Source organism: Diprion similis, chromosome 2 (genome assembly GCF_021155765.1).
Source record: "Diprion similis isolate iyDipSimi1 chromosome 2, iyDipSimi1.1, whole genome shotgun sequence".
In the NCBI taxonomy this organism is placed as follows: Eukaryota; Metazoa; Arthropoda; class Insecta; order Hymenoptera; family Diprionidae; genus Diprion; species Diprion similis.
In genome coordinates, this window is record NC_060106.1 from 5,054,466 (window position 1) to 5,070,162 (window position 15,697).

At 33.9% G+C, this 15,697-nt stretch overlaps 3 protein-coding genes across 7 annotated transcripts; 2 read left to right on the forward strand and 1 right to left on the reverse strand.

Annotated features, from left to right (window-relative positions):
- Nucleotides 1-1,184: 1,184 nt before the first annotated feature.
- On the forward strand, nucleotides 1,185-5,540 carry LOC124412218 (nucleolar protein 14). Of its 2 annotated transcripts, none has more exons than XM_046891919.1 (7): nucleotides 1,185-1,275; nucleotides 1,741-3,725; nucleotides 3,836-3,965; nucleotides 4,057-4,221; nucleotides 4,349-4,857; nucleotides 4,959-5,114; nucleotides 5,245-5,540. In XM_046891919.1, exons 2-7 carry the CDS (start codon nucleotides 1,756-1,758, stop codon nucleotides 5,333-5,335), a joined length of 3,021 nt encoding a protein of 1,006 aa, XP_046747875.1. In that variant the 5' UTR covers nucleotides 1,185-1,275; nucleotides 1,741-1,755; the 3' UTR covers nucleotides 5,336-5,540. The 2 variants fall into 2 exon arrangements, with proteins under 2 accessions (XP_046747875.1, XP_046747883.1); XM_046891927.1 differs by having other exon boundaries at nucleotides 1,185-1,271.
- A 55-nt stretch (nucleotides 5,541-5,595) lies between these two features.
- LOC124412240 (protein SFI1 homolog) lies at nucleotides 5,596-9,766 on the reverse strand. The gene is made up of 5 exons (XM_046891967.1): nucleotides 9,028-9,766; nucleotides 8,553-8,737; nucleotides 7,897-8,437; nucleotides 7,568-7,822; nucleotides 5,596-7,401 (listed from the first exon to the last, which is right to left on the reverse strand). The coding sequence occupies exons 1-5, from the start codon at nucleotides 9,679-9,681 to the stop codon at nucleotides 5,815-5,817; spliced, it is 3,222 nt and encodes a 1,073-aa protein (XP_046747923.1). The 5' UTR covers nucleotides 9,682-9,766; the 3' UTR covers nucleotides 5,596-5,814.
- A 297-nt stretch (nucleotides 9,767-10,063) lies between these two features.
- LOC124415820 (E3 ubiquitin-protein ligase MARCHF5-like) lies at nucleotides 10,064-13,663 on the forward strand. 4 transcript variants are annotated; one of them, XM_046896471.1, is made up of 7 exons: nucleotides 10,064-10,312; nucleotides 11,370-11,596; nucleotides 11,798-11,960; nucleotides 12,163-12,368; nucleotides 12,478-12,796; nucleotides 12,886-13,051; nucleotides 13,138-13,663. In XM_046896471.1, exons 2-7 carry the CDS (start codon nucleotides 11,419-11,421, stop codon nucleotides 13,291-13,293), a joined length of 1,188 nt encoding a protein of 395 aa, XP_046752427.1. In that variant the 5' UTR covers nucleotides 10,064-10,312; nucleotides 11,370-11,418; the 3' UTR covers nucleotides 13,294-13,663. The 4 variants fall into 4 exon arrangements, with proteins under 4 accessions (XP_046752427.1, XP_046752429.1, XP_046752425.1 ...); XM_046896473.1 differs by having other exon boundaries at nucleotides 11,891-11,960; nucleotides 12,160-12,368; nucleotides 13,138-13,662; XM_046896469.1 differs by having other exon boundaries at nucleotides 10,065-10,312; nucleotides 12,160-12,368; nucleotides 13,138-13,652.
- The last annotated feature ends 2,034 nt before the right edge of the window (nucleotides 13,664-15,697 follow it).

Consider the following 15,697-nt stretch of genomic DNA (forward strand, 5'->3'; position numbering starts at 1 on the left):
TTTGTATATTTCCACGTAGCTCATATGATATTCAATTGCGTCGGAATATTTTCTATTTCGTTTCTCTTCAAACATATCCGATAACAGCCGTGCAATAATGCCTCTGTGCTAAAAAAATTAACGTATATGAATAAATTATGGGATCTGAGGAAACAACAAAGAGTTACGGCTCGTATGACTGTCAAATTACTTTAAACTTATAGTTTTCACCTCATAATTGTTTCTCAATCCAGCTGTTGTGAAACTCTTTCCAGTTCCGGTTTGTCCGTAACTTATGAGAACGCAATTAGCTCCATCTAAAATGCTTAAGCGATTGGAAATTATAACGTGGTATTTATTCGTTACTGCGAATGAACGAGTATTCACTTTTTGAGCAAGTCTTTGGTGACGCTTTTGTAAACTTCTTCTTGTGAACAGTTGTAGAAGATTCCATCCGTTGCAAACCGCCAGTAAACTGGGCTTTTGGATTTCACGAATCTGTCATACTTGATATCTTGCGAACAGCGTACGTACATGTCCTGTTAAAGTACTTATCTATTACACACGTTGTCACTAAAGTTACATGGACAAGAGAATAAATCTAAGATCGCATTTTTTATAATCCTCTTTACTTACTTTTCCGTTGTCATCCAGCTTCACAAGAGATTCACAAATCGTCGTGAGAGGTAAAATTCTTACGAAAATTTTAACGTTTTGTACTTGCGCAGCTTCTTCCTCGTCCATCATTTTATCTCGTTATTCGATCTTAATTTCAGAGGCTTACCTACTACGCATACATACACAATGCTACTGAATGAAAAACAATTACATGCAAAATTTCCTAGATGCGGGAAATACTTTAATTATCACATAATCGTCGTAGTTCAAAAATTGAAATTTCTTCAGCTTTCGAAAATTAAACATAATTGCAAGGTTAACTCAATTATTTTACATTATACCGTGAAGTAAGTATCGAATAAGTCAATCACACATTGAAAACGGCCTCCTTGTTCTTTGCTTAATTTGATCGCCTGTTTTTAGTCAATCTGGCAACACGTCACGCATGCATGTACCTATATTGAATTCAATTCTCTAAGCAGGCGTTAAGCAAGGCTGGAACATGCGCGCCGAAATGTGGAAACAAGTGAAACACCTCGGCGCCTACAGATAGGCAACCGGCTTTCGTGAGTATCGGCCTTAGTTGACGGAGTGAATTCGCGGTAGCCACACGTGGGTGAAAATCTGTTGGTTATTCATGATAAATTTGTACGGTATTTGATATTCTACAAATTGTAAGTAAGCATAATTACTTTCCGAGCTTTATCTGATAAACAGATCATTTTTTCAATACACACTACGTGCGTTTAGTGTACTTGTACGAATAGGTTATGTTACATTTGTAATTTTCTAATCTATTCATTATTTGCAATAATATATGATAATATTATGGGCGATTTTCAACTGAACAGTGCGATATAGAAAAGCCTTATGTGACTTTGTTTAAACAAACAGATTATTCTTATTAGCTTGCGACGAGTCGGAGTTATTAACCTCTCTAGGCTCTTATTCTCCATTTCTTTCAAGTTTTACTTTTATTAACAATCGTGATTAGCTTCATGATTGTGAAGATTGAACCCTTGGCATTCAAGTTTTGGTCTCGTAGTGAAATAACTATGTTAGTTAAATCGGAAAATACGTCCATATCGGGATTGTAATTAAGTATCTTCCCACCGCCACTATCAATATTAATTTGATTTTCAGATTTAATTCAGCATCATGGTGAAAGTGAAGAATAAGAAGCGTAATTTGGCTGAAACAACAGCCAAAAAACGTGACCAAAAGAAGAAGAAATCATTAAATGCTTTTGAAGTACATGTAAATAAAGAAAAGCACAAGGTCTTGGGTCGGAAGAATAAGGCAGATCGTGGACTGCCTGGCATTGCACGTGCAAAGGCGATAAAAAAGCGTAAAAATACTCTGCTCCACGAGTACAAAGTGAAGGACAAAACTAATACATTTCTAGACAGACGTATCGGGGAAAAAAATTCTGCTATGACGCAGGAAGATAAAGTGATGGCTAGGTTTGCAGCTGAGAAAATGAAGGCACACAAGAAAAAGAATATCTTCAATTTGAATGACGATGAGTTACTCACTCACAGAGGTCAAACTTTGGCAGAAATAGAAAAATATGACGACCCAAGAAGCGATGATGAGGAGTATAGCGATGAAGAAAATAAAACGGGAAAATTGGACAAAGATTTTGTAAGCGAAGCTCATTTTGGTGGTGGCCTATTTACAAAATCTGACTCGTCGATGTCCAGGAAAGATTTAATAGAACAGTTGATAGCAGAGTCAAAGAAACGCAAAGCCGAAAAGCAAAAGGTACGGGAACAAACCTTGGATTTAACTGATAAACTTGATAGCGAATGGAAAGATCTTTTGCCTATCGTGAACGCTTCGAAAAAATGTGCAGAAGTACCCTATGAAAAAACTAAGGTTGACGATTATGATATCGCACTCAGAGAATTGAAATTTGAAGCCAGAGGTACGCCATCCGACAGACTTAAGTCTGAAGAAGAAATTGCTAAAGAAGAAAAAGAGAAACTTGAAATGTTAGAAGCTGACAGATTAGCAAGAATGCGAGGGTCTGCTGGAAATGCAAACAATGCAGCGAAGCATAAGTCGGCCGATGATCTAGACGATGGGTTTGTTCTTGAGGATATTAATGAAGAAGCACTCACTTATGGCGAAGATGGAGTAGTAAATGATATCAGTAAAGAGAAGGATAATGAGAACCCTGAGGATAATACTGAAAATGAAAGCAGCGGGGAAAGTGAGAGCAGCGAGTCTTTGGAAGATGAAAATATAATGCCAGAAGACTTGAATAATGATTTGGACAATGTTCATACCCTTGACGCGAAGCTAAACACAAATATAGAACTTGTGTGCAATGCTGGAACTCAAATACAGCACAAATCTAAAGACCCATATGATAATATTCCAGTTCTGAAGATATCTGACGATAATGAAGTTGCCAAAAGTAAGATTAATAAGCATAAAAGAATTTCCGATACTGCTGATCTCTTGAAGAAGAATGACAAGCAAACAATAACGAATACAAACGTCTTAAAAACTCCAATATCTGCTGAACCACCAGCCAATGGTTTTGAGGATGAAAGCTTGGAATCCGATGGTGAATCTGAAACAGTGGAAAACTCGGATGACGATGGTTCAGATGAGGACAACCTGTCTGATTTGAAAATGGATGAATCCTCAAGCGAAGAAGATGCACCGTTGTTGATGAAAAATGTTAAATTCTCAACAAATTTAACCCAAAAAGTGACGCCATGTCAGAAACCAACTTCTACTCCACTTAAATCAATACTGAAATCTGTAAATGATGAATCGAGTGAAGTAGAAAAGCTCTCCGCAGAAGAACGAACTGCACAAATCAAAGCAGATCTTTTAAAAAGAAAAGAAGTGATGGAACAAGCTCGCAAAGAATTGCCTTACACCTACGCAGCACCAGAGAGCTTCGAGGAATTGCAAAAACTATTGCAGCATCAAAATGCTGATTATCAAACAGTTATTGTAGAAAGAATAATCAAATGCAATCATCAATCGCTTGCAGAAAGTAACAAAGAAAAATTAGCCAAGCTGTTTGCATATTTACTTCAACATGTGAATGAATGTATGATAAATACTGAGGACAGAGGTATAGCCAATTGTTTTCAAATATTCGATAGGTGCGTATTAATTTGAGTCTAGTGATATCAAAATGATAAAATATAGTTTGAAGAAGTTATTCTGTGTTTTGAGAAAATGTATTTCTAATATAAATTTCATAATGTTATAGACTATGTCCACATCTTTATGATCTTACGCATGCGCTTCCAGAAAATGCCAAAACATGCATTCAGGAAATGATGAAGGAAAAACACGAAACGTTCGAACTACACCAAAAGAAATATCCTGAACTAGGCACTGTAAGCCACGAATGTCAAATATAAAATACAGATTTTACAAGTATTGAATAATCTTATTCTAATATTTCTTCTTTATATACGTGTTTTGCAGCTGATTCTGTTCAAACTGGTATCTCTTCTATTTCCAACTTCTGACTACAGGCATCCAGTTGTTACTCCAAGTATAGTTTTTATGTCTCAAATATTAACGAGATGTCGAGTCAGAAGTAGAAGTGACATTTCAAAAGGGCTATTCATCTGTACTCTTGTTTTGGAGGTAATAATACCCTTTATTTTTATTCATTTCCTCTACAGAGGATGTCTGTAAACTCTCAGATAACGGAAGAGTAAACAATCCACTCCATTCTAATAAATGATGCATGTGATTTGCTTTTCATTTTCAGTACACGTTATTATCGAAACGATTTTCGCCGTCAGTGATCAACTTTTTACGGGGAGTAATACACATGGGTACACCAAAGCCCTCTGTTCAAGTAATAAAAACAATTCCGCCATTTAAATGTATAGGAGAATTGAGTAATCTCTTGATCGTAGACACGGATCAGTCAAAAATGAAAATCAAACCAGAGTCAAATGTTATGCTGGCAAGTGATTTGATTGAAAATGAAATCGATGATGATTTCAGGGTCAGAACATTTATAACAGCGGTGAATTTAGTCTCTGAGTTTAAAACTCAACTTGAAGAGCTAGAGGCAGCTTATCCAATATTTGAACCTATCGTTAAACTTTTAAATATGAATAAAATGAGTAATTATCCAGAAAATGTGAAACAGCATGTCAGGAGCATTTTGGAAGATTTAAATACTTTGAAGGATAAAAAGTTAGAATATATTACTCGTGACAAAAAGAAACCAAAAGCTTTAAGGCTGTATGAACCAAGGATAGAGACTGTGTAAGTAATTGAGTCACGAAGTACTTTTTATGACTCATTTCTTCAAAAGAAGTATCTATTCTTGTTTTCTTACGTGTCCAAAATATTTCGTACTTTCACAGATATGACGGAAGAAAACATAAACCAATGTCCAAAGAGAAAGCAGAGAGAGAAAAATTGTTGCATAAGTACAAAAGAGAAGTTAAAGGTGCAATACGAGAAGTCAGAAGGGATACAGCTTTCTTGGCAAAAGTACAGATCAAACAACAAATTAAAAGGTGTGTAGTGTATTATGAAAACTGATTTTTACACAAAAAGAAGGAAACTGCATAAAATTTCCTACTATCTAGGCGAATTAAATACTTTTAATATCTAACACATCCCTAATCAATCGTATGAATTTTTCAGTGATGAAGATCGTAAACGAAAAGTTAAAGAAATTTTCGGCAATGCAGCACTTCAGCAGGGTGAGCTTAACAAAATTAAGAGGTCCAAATGAAGTTAATACGATTCTCATTAGCTACAGGTATGAATTGATAGACATATCTATACGACTATCACTAATACTATCCCTGAATTGAAATTGAAAAACTATGGTATACATTTTTGGTACCATTGTATTTATTGCAACGTGTACATACAGTATAATAGAAAAAGCAATGTTTTATAACTAAATATAAAATAAATAACAAAACTCGAAATATTATACGGTAGTTTGCACAACAATGATCAAAACGTTGTATCTAATCTTAAGCTAAAATTATCTAGGGTGTAAGAGTAAACATCGTGTAATTACTAGATTATCATATGAACATGTATTTGTAAATAACGTTCGATTATGATGGTGTTAACAAGACAATTCGACTCAACTCCACATTTTTAAAATAGGGTTCGTGAATGTTTCCAAATTTTCAATGCTCCATCTGTTGTAAAAATCACTGGTAAATGCTTAGAATATTTCAGTTGATTGAAATACGTTCACTTTGCAACATAGAAAGCTGACGGTGGTAACAGTTTGAATTTGTTCTCTTTATTACAATCTTCGTCTTGTGGTTTAACTTCAAACGAGATTTCGTCACATAAATTTCTAAAATATGTAGGATTTTGTATTAGATACGTTTTTACTGAATCTGAATCTGATTTAGAACCATCAGGGGAAAGTGAAAATGAAATCTTGTTAGAGCTGGTTAGTTTTCTAACTGAAACTTCATCAGCGTTCAACCTCAACTTGCGAAACTTCATTAAACTATTCGTCGAAAATTTCTGATCATTTCCTGATTTGCTTTTCAATTCGAACTGATTCGGAGTTAATTGACATGACGAGTATTTGTGCCCTTGGTTATTATCATTCAATCGAGAAGACGACATCTTTTTATTCAACTTTGCATCTTTGACAAAATATTCTGTCTTTGGGGTTTGGCCTCTCGGTACTTCTACCTTGCTGACAATAACTGGAATTCTATCGGAAGAATGTCCAATACCAAAACGTAATTTAATCTCGTCTTTCATAAAATCAGGAATCACAAAACGGGGAATGAAGTTGCACGCATATATATCATCATTGTGTTTTGATCGCAGTATGGGTGTGTAACTTTCCAGATCATTCTGACCTCTAATTATTTGCGATTTAGTCTGTGTTTTACAGAACACAGTTTTTTGCCACTTGTTGAAGTACTTTCTTAACAGTTCGAATTCGTGAACGGAATTCATCGCAACATTATTCAAGTGTATTTCATATCTCAATTCTGTATTACTAAGAAATAACTTGATCAAGTGTTGCAGACCCTGTTTAATAATTAGTTTTTTGTAATACTCTCTGGCGTTATATATCTCTTGTTTCTCTGTTAAACGAACTTCAGTGTAATATTTCCATGCGATGAAATATTTGTAACTGATTTTCATTTCGTAAATCTTATCAACCCACCTCTGATTGAGGTGATTTTTCATCAGAGTTTTGTATCTGGTGTACCAAATCTTTAAACACCTTTTCAAGATGAATACATTAATAATGTTGTTCACTTTGGTCTGGTGTTGACGCTTTGTTTGGTGATTCCACAGAAACTTTTTCCATAAACAAAAGAATTTTCGTTTTAAATGAGATTGATGGAATTCATCAGCATGAAACATTTTACACTTTTCTTTTAGAAGCAACAATCGAGCCACTCTCCAGTGTTGAAAATATATTGTTTTAACAATGAATTCAATTTTTCCCACTCTATCTTCCAAATAAGACAATTGAATTTTTTTTTTTCTCCTATAATTTACATAGTATTTAAAATTATCAAACGTTTTTAAGCATATCTTTTTATGATAGTAAGTTCTAGACATCGACGTTTTGTTGAAACTACATTTTTTATGATTTACGTATAGCTTCCATTGTGAAATCAATTTTAATTTCAACTTGTTTTGTGCCCTTTGATTATATTCCTCAACTTTTTTGTTCAATTCTTTCACGCGAACACAATGCTCCCACCAGTTTTCAAATACTCTATTTACAAGGGTCTTTTTATAAAAGTTGTTGACCATTTCTATCTCCTCTCGTTTTACTTTTTTTCTATATATATTCTGAAATACAAGAATTCATTACTAATAAATCATTAGGAATCAAACATGAATTCCTGTTCCAACAATATTTTCTTCATCATTCCGGTTTCATTGAATTTACGTGAATTTATGTATTTGTATGAATTCTCAATTCATTGTACAATGTATTCAGAATATAATTACCTACCAATAATAGTTTTTTCAAAATTTTCCGCTGCAGCATTTCTAAATAATACTCGTCAGCTTCGTTTAATAAATTTTGCACCCGAATATTTTCATTGCAAAAATTAATCCAGGCAGCAAAGCACTTGCCGACTATTTTCTTATCATAATGTACACCTGATATCCGGTACTTTACTTTCATAGATATTCTATCATTATAAGATTTTATCCATCGTGAAATAGCATTCTGCAGTAAGGAGTCTTTGAAAAATTGGGTAGCCTGTGGAAAAAAATAATGATATTATTCGATATAAAACGATAGGACTTTTCCACTTGAACAAATATGTCAAATACTTTTTCTTCCAGTAAGACAATTCGTCTTTTTTTGCTGTATGCCTTTTTCCACGTGTTGAAGAATTGCTTGCAGTAAAACGTTCTACACAAATCTAAGACCTTTGAGTTCAATGACTTTATTTTCTGTTGAAATATCTTATATTTGATCCACTTCTTTAGACATTTTTCAATAATATGCTGCTGGTAGAAAGACTTTGCTACTAAGATTTTATCCCTTAACTCGGAATCATTTTTTTCATCGATCATGATCGTCCATTTATTCCATACATTTAAAATCAACAATCTTTTATAAAAAAGCTTCAACTTTTGTATCGCCAATTTGGTATTTTTGCAACAGGTAACGTTCTTCGATAAAGCGTCCAGAATTTTTTGTTTCAATCTCATTGTGTAAAAAAAGTTTGCTTTATGCTTCAGAGTTCTGCCTTGTAATTTGTGACGTACATAACGTATCCATGTTTTTAACAATTTACGCTTGAGCAAATCATCGTGAAATTTAGCTGCCGCCATCATGCGTTGCCTTTCAATAACTTGTAATGTGGTCCTGAGAAGAACAAGTTACATAAATTATTGACGATTATACGATAAACAATTTTTTTTTTCGAAGTAACTTAAATTATGTATAATTCTCATTTCCAAAAAAATTCTTGCGTAATTACTCATTCTTCCAGAATTTCACCACCATTTTTAACAAAGTATCCTCGTACAGGCCTACGCAAATCTGAACGATTTCACGTTTTGTCCGTTTGTAACAAACATACTTCCGCCAACGTGCAAAATAAAGTCCGCTCACTTTGTGTATATAATAACTCACTGCTTTAGATCTGAGACTTCTCTCATTTTTCTGGAAGTTGAAATATTGACTGAATACTTTCAATTAGCCAAACCAATTGCTTTAGGAACTATAAGATCGCTCATCATTGAATGAATTAATTTGGGCAGAATCAATGTAAAAAAAATATAATAGATCATATCCATCATAAACTACTCAAGTATTACAGATATTTTGAAAAATTATGATGAAAAATTTTCTAATCAGTGAACAATCAATTTTATAAACGGCATCCCGAAAATCAACAGTTCAGAGAACAGCACAATCAAGGTACGTAAATAATTGATAAAACCTTCATCCACCTGTTGAAATACATACGATCTCCACCTTCTAATGCATTTTCGCATAAAAATAGATCTTCCAATCAAAATGGATTTCATTTCTAGTAAACTCTGCTTTATTTGTTCGTGAAAATACTCCGATAGTTTCAGTAATAACAGCAAAGTATACGTCGAGTAGAACAATTCTATTGCGTTCTGTCTCATGATCTTAAAATTTTTCCTTTTTTCCGTTATTGTTTTCCAACGATACACCGCAGTTTTTAATAATCGTTCGTCGTAATTCCACCTCACAATATTTTCCTGTTTCTTAATAATCTTGATCCTCGCGGCATAAGAGAGCCATTCACTGAATGTTTTCCTCATTAATTTCCCCTCGTAAAAGACGTCGGCTTTGTGGATTAATCTGTGAACTTGTTTCACCTCGAACCAATGCGCCTTTAGCTTTTCAAAGAATCTTCGTAACACTTTCATGTTGTAATATCGTCTGCATTCCGAGGGGTGATATTTTCCAAAAACTTTACGTAAATAAATGTGTCCGTACTTTCTAGCGATAATTTTTTCCCTTATCGTCAATATTTTACGCTTAATCAAATATTTAGGCAGCTTTGGCTTCAGTTTTCTACCACCACAGGTTGTGACATATTTTTCCGGTGCACAATAAATTATTGTTGTCATCTTAACGATTCATACGATTTTGTGTATTACGGAATTGATTGTGGATATGCACAGAATTATTTCCTCGTTCTGCTTGTACCTGATTTTTTTGTTCAACCACGTCTAAACTCCATCGATCGTTAATTCAAATCTTCGTTTCATCAAAATCAGACAAATCTGTTCTCGTAATAAGCAATTGGAGTGTTGTTCATTCACGAGCTGACTGGATTAAAATCCACGTTCTCAGTTTCAAAACCAATAACACGTTGTTAATATTTTGAAAACTGAAGACGCACGCTTTTCTTGAGCTTGAAATTAGGAAAACCGCGACAGTCGCGACCAAGTATCGAAATATCAATGCTATCGAATTTACAAACTCGAAGTAGAACAAAATGTGCGTGTAAATTTCATTTATTGCTCAGTTCCATTCATTACCACTCGCCTGGCCAAGGAGCCAAAGTACCAACCTTACTCAGAGAAATAATCATATCTTCTGAAATGATGAAACTTGGACACTTGTTTTCTCCTAGAAAATCACGAAATTTAGAGTGAACTTGCTTTGTAATTATTATCTTACACTTTGAAAACTTGAGGCTTTACATTTTAGCGTGAGTAAGCAAATAAGAGCCGCAACGTACGCCGATGCTGTCAGGTGAATAAACTCCTTTTCTTTCATGCTTATAATCTTTATTTACATACATCATAAAGTCTTCAAACCTACGTCTTCGATCTTGCTGTTACTATCAAGAATTATCTGATAATATTAACTTTGAACTCTCTCCAAGAAAAACTACAAACAAAAAAAACTGCATCATAAGTAAATTAAATAACCTCACTTTTTTCTCAACACACTGAGATGTATGTTCATTTTTTCTTCTAACTTTCAACGAAAAACCGAAAAATTTGACCAGCTAAATTCATTGGGATTTAATAATTTTACAATTTCATTCTCTATGCAGGTAAAATCCAATTTCTAAAGTATAAGTGACACTTCCTTGCAGCTAAAAGTGACGTTCAATACACTTTATAAATCATTATATAAGTATTTGCTTGGATTAACACATAAAGTGAAGAAAAATATACCTCTCACCTTGTCATGTGATAACAATTATCATAACATAAAAAAATTGCTCCCACTTTACACAATGTCAATTTTGTGGAATCGAATCTGACAATTGTTACGTTACCTATTGCTATTGTGCACTATCAAGTAGCTATTATAATTATTCTTACGAAATATTGTAAGACAGATTACATTTTTCCCAATGCTTGATTTTTGTATATGCTTTTGTTCTTGATTATCGAATCAAAAGTGTCAATAATTGATTATGATAACGACAAGCGTGATTAATGTGTCTCCAATTTGACCTGATCAAAGTTACAAGTCGGATGAAAAATTGATCATTCCTACCGACACGTACTGTAAACAATTGTAAATAACTACACAAACGCATCGATAAATCATGGTAAATTGATCTTCTCAAACATATTTTCATTGAAGAATTGCTACTATTGTGAACCTCTGAATTCATGTATTATATTCGATAATCATGGCTTGAAATATTGGTGCTGAATTTTATAATAGTTAGCTACGATACTTTCTCATTTTTCAAAATCAGTGAACAAGGCTTGATTGTCCTAAGTTTTTTTAATCAAGCTTGCCTTGTCTGTTACCTCATGAAAAATTAACACTTGTTTCATTTGTTTCTGTCCAGCAATGCTAAGTATATTGTGAAAATAATCGTCTCGTTTATCACGATGTCTGATACTACCAGTCAATCCTCATCAGAGTTTGGTCTGGACAGCCAAGGTAGAGTGATTAGAGTTGACCCCAATCAAAGTCAGCCAATACTAAGACTTCCCAGTGTAGAGGAAACTTTGCAAAGACTTGGAAGTACTTTTAATTCTGGTCAATCGACAACGGATCATTATAGTGGTAAGATATCATGCAGGGTTTGGTAACGATAATTTAAAACTCCAGTAGCTTTAATGAAATTCGAGTTCTTCTGTTTATTACTATGCTTTTATTCGTATTGTACTTCAAATTTCATTTTATAATTGCTTACCTGATGTTGGTGTACATATGTTATTAAATTTCGATGTTGTTATTACCAAATACTACTTACTTTTAAAATAGAAATATCAGATTCACTATGGAGAGGATCGTCTCCCGAAGATGATACATCTAGAAACACACTACCAAATCTCACAGACACTGAACTGTCGGTAGATGTTGCCGACGGATCATCGTCCCCTAACGAAACATCGGAAACTGCAACAACATTAACTTCAGAAGAAGAGTAAGACATGTTTTCATACTATAAGATATATTTTTGTTTGAATGCCTGTATCATCTGCAGAGTTTTTGCATTCGATTCTATAAAGTTACAAAACTTAAGAATTTGAATGGCAGTTTCATTTGGTAGATAATCATTTCAGCTAAAAAAAAAAAGACTTTATACTGATATCTTTTTATCTAAGAAAAATATGTAATTTTAGTAGAAAGTATTGTTGGGTTTGCTTTGCAACCGATGAAGATGACGCCACTGCATCATGGGTCAAGCCGTGCCATTGTAGAGGAACAACAAAATGGGTTCATCAAGGCTGTATACAACGCTGGGTTGATGTCAAGCAGAAAGGTAGAGCAGGCGAAGACGTCTCGTGCCCGCAATGCAACACAGAGTATATCATCATATATCCAGACATGGGTAAAGAAGTTATTTTAACAAATCAGGATTGTTTGAAAAGTTATACATTATTGAATGGAAACACAGGAGAATGTCCTAGTACCTGTTCAGATATAACTATGTTTTACAGGTCCTTTGGTCGTTATGTTGGATACAATGGACAGTGTGATATTCAGAGTTTGTCCATTTATAGCAGCTGGTATAGTTGTCGGTTCGATTTATTGGACTGCTGTTACTTATGGTGCTGTTACTGTAATGCAAGTAGTTGGCCATAAAGATGGATTAACTATGATGGAGCAGGCAGATCCGCTTGTCTTGCTAGTCGGCTTGCCTACAATACCAATTATGTTGGTTCTTGGAAAAATGCTCAGGTGGGAAGATCAGGCTTTGAGTTTATTGAGAAGACATGCTTGCAAAGTGCCAATCCTCAGACATTTTTTACCAAGCAGGTGCGTAGGCATAAATTTGTTCTATTCTGGTTTTTATTTCAAGCCGCGTTCATGATTTACTCAATTTATTTTATATATTCAATATTCAGCTACATTGAGGACGAAAGACTGCAATCATCGGACGTCCCACCAATGAGTGATCCAGTATCTGCAACTAGAGTATTGTGTGGCGCACTTCTGCTTCCTACGATTGCTAGTATTTGCGGAAAAATCTTTTTTGAGAGCGTAAATTCCAATTTCCAGAGAACCTTGTTGGTACGCATCCATTACAATTTAGTTGATAATTTTTTCTTTGCTATTTACTTGCAGGAACATTTAACTCATGAGGAAATCTGTTACAGGGCGGAATGGCGTTTATAACAATCAAAGGCGCGTTTAAAATATATCACAAACAACAGCAATATGTCCGCCAATGTCAGAGACGAATTATGGATTACACTGACAGCAATATTGCATTATATCGAAGACATCAAAATGGTGAAAGTACAATCAGCTAAACTTTGACGATGAGTGAAGCCATTCGATATCCAATAACGAATTTTTCAAATAAAGCTTAGAAGCTTTTGTGCATGACCCAATAGAGTGACGACTATGTTTACTGAGTTAAGGGGGTGTCGGAGCACCGTCTAAGTAAGCAAATCGTATTTCAAACTATTTTTTCCCTGAGTCATGGAATCGTTTCAAAGTTTGGGAAATGATGGAGTCTACAACTGTGCTTGTGTAAGTCATGAAGAAAGATTCAGTAAATTGGCGGAAACATGATAAACTTATTTGCTGTCAACTCTCGCTTCTATACTTTTTTATTTTTCGATATTGTTGAGTTTAGATGGTTCACTGCCATTTTTTCCATCATTTCGTAAGATTTGATATCCTTTACTTCTATGAATTTTTGAAGATTTTTCGGAGTGGTGCGCCACCTTTGAAATTGCAAAAAACTGCGTTTTTGGCCTCTTTTCACAATTTAGGGCCTAATTTGAGTCGATATAATTCCGAAATCAATAATTAAACGAAAATATCAGATACAAATAATTGATTAAACTCTGGTTGTTTTTTTAAAGAGAGGTTTATTGAATTCTCGCGGAAACTTATACCTAATGGATGGAAGAACGATCTAATCTTCGTCACTAGCTTCGTTGATAACTGCTTGTGTTTTGCGATATTGGTCAAGTAATAAATCCTTTAGTTAAAATTTTTGATTTAATTCAAATTCAATTTATCTATAAACAGTAGTCCTTCACAATCTACAACAAAATAGGGCACAACCATTGATGCTGTTTTTTTTACGATTTTTAAACAAGATACAGTTACAAACATATGTAGCTTATTTCACTTACCATAAGCTGATCATTTCTATGGTAGAAGGTGATGATTAGATTACTTTTTTGGATCATTCAATATAATTGCAAATATTGAATAATATTCGAGAAAAATAAATATTTTCATTTTAAAACTATGTTTCTCTATTGATTTATTGCATTTTGAATTTTTTCTTTCAATAACAACGTGAACAATTTAAGTTGATATTGAGGTATGAAATTCGTGGAGGTTTTAGTAAATTTTGAATTTCGGAATCGAATCGAACCAAAAATAGGCCAGTAATTGCGAGTAAAAGGCTAAAAAGTCGGTTTTTAGCAATTTTAAAGGTGGCGCACCACTTCTAAGAGTTTGAAAAAATTCATGTAAGTAGAAAATATCAAATCCTATGATATGATGAAAAAATTGGGATTGAACCCTCTGAACGCTCAATAAAATCACGATTTTTAATAGGGCGTCAGGGGGCAGGGGGGTATGCGGCTTTGGGGAAAATTCTTTAAGGGCTAAGAAATACTTTCGTATGGTTAGTTTCGATTATTGTGACAAGGGACATTTCCGAACTTTTCTTAGTGATCGCTAGAGCTTGATTATGAAATTTATCATTTGCCGCAAGTAGAAGCGATTCTATCGCTCAGGAAAGGAAGAATGCGTGAAATACGATATGTTATCTTTGTCGAACGTTTGCGAAAAAGAATGTCAGGATACTGTCAGATACATTTAATTAGGCGTATCTCATGACCACTCAGAATTGAAGAGAAACAGGAGAAAACCATGTTAATTAATAGAAAAAAGAGTAGGGAATGGAGTTTCATGTAAACAACCAAAAAAAAAAAAAAAGTTATCCCTTTTGAGCATTCTTCGTACTTTCATCATTGTGTAAAATAAAAGATATCGGATAAAGATTCACACGTGGCATATACATATTAGATTGATGAACACAGATTTCATATTTATCTTACTTTTGTGATCTGTATTTGAATATTAGAGATGGCATGATGATGAAAAGTTGCACGCTATCACTTGAAGCTGCATAGAAAATTGACGAAATTGTATAAAACGCTTCCAAACTCGTTAGTAGAATCGTAACTCCAGAACGCGGTGTGATAGTTTTGCTATCCTTTTACAAAAAAGAGAGGCTTAAAAGTTACAGATGAAGCTTTCACAAAAATTAAGTCATTTGTTGAAGACATCTTATATATTCAAATTAACTATGTAACGATATTCGTTCGGAATTACAATCTCATATGAAGGATTTTTTTTCATATTTTACCTATGGATTTAAGATGCAAAGTGTCGGGAAAGGTTTGACATAATAAATATATTTTGTAAACGAATTTTATTTTATTAAATACTTGATTTAATGATCGTGTAGATAAGGCATAAAATAAATATTACATCCGAATACCCTAAACTCTTTTTATTCACTGCTGGAAATGAGTCATTTACCAGTTAAACCAACAAATCAGCAAAACTCCACTACTAACATGAGAGTATAAAATTATATTAAAAAAAGAATAACGATTTAAAAAAAATTAGCTTAGACAAGTTCAAGTTTGCAGGAACCATGAAGCCAAAATTTTTACTTAC

What these genes read in the sequence shown, in the direction of transcription:
- LOC124412240 (XM_046891967.1), bottom strand. Translation starts at nt 9,681, where the DNA reads ATGACAACAATAATTTATTGTGCACCGGAAAAATATGTCACAACCTGT. An exon ending in TTGTCTTACTGGAAGAAAAA is followed by an intron (nt 7,823 to 7,896) that starts GTATTTGACATA and finishes TTTTTTCCACAG; the next exon opens with GCTACCCAATTTTTCAAAGA. An exon ending in TTTTGAAAAAACTATTATTG is followed by an intron (nt 7,402 to 7,567) that starts GTAGGTAATTAT and finishes CTTGTATTTCAG; the next exon opens with AATATATATAGAAAAAAAGT.
- LOC124415820 (XM_046896469.1), top strand. Translation starts at nt 11,419, where the DNA reads ATGTCTGATACTACCAGTCAATCCTCATCAGAGTTTGGTCTGGACAGC. An exon ending in ACATTAACTTCAGAAGAAGA is followed by an intron (nt 11,961 to 12,159) that starts GTAAGACATGTT and finishes ATGTAATTTTAG; the next exon opens with TAGAAAGTATTGTTGGGTTT. An exon ending in ATTTCCAGAGAACCTTGTTG is followed by an intron (nt 13,052 to 13,137) that starts GTACGCATCCAT and finishes AATCTGTTACAG; the next exon opens with GGCGGAATGGCGTTTATAAC.
- LOC124412218 (XM_046891919.1), top strand. Translation starts at nt 1,756, where the DNA reads ATGGTGAAAGTGAAGAATAAGAAGCGTAATTTGGCTGAAACAACAGCC. An exon ending in TGTTTTCAAATATTCGATAG is followed by an intron (nt 3,726 to 3,835) that starts GTGCGTATTAAT and finishes ATAATGTTATAG; the next exon opens with ACTATGTCCACATCTTTATG. An exon ending in GAACCAAGGATAGAGACTGT is followed by an intron (nt 4,858 to 4,958) that starts GTAAGTAATTGA and finishes GTACTTTCACAG; the next exon opens with ATATGACGGAAGAAAACATA.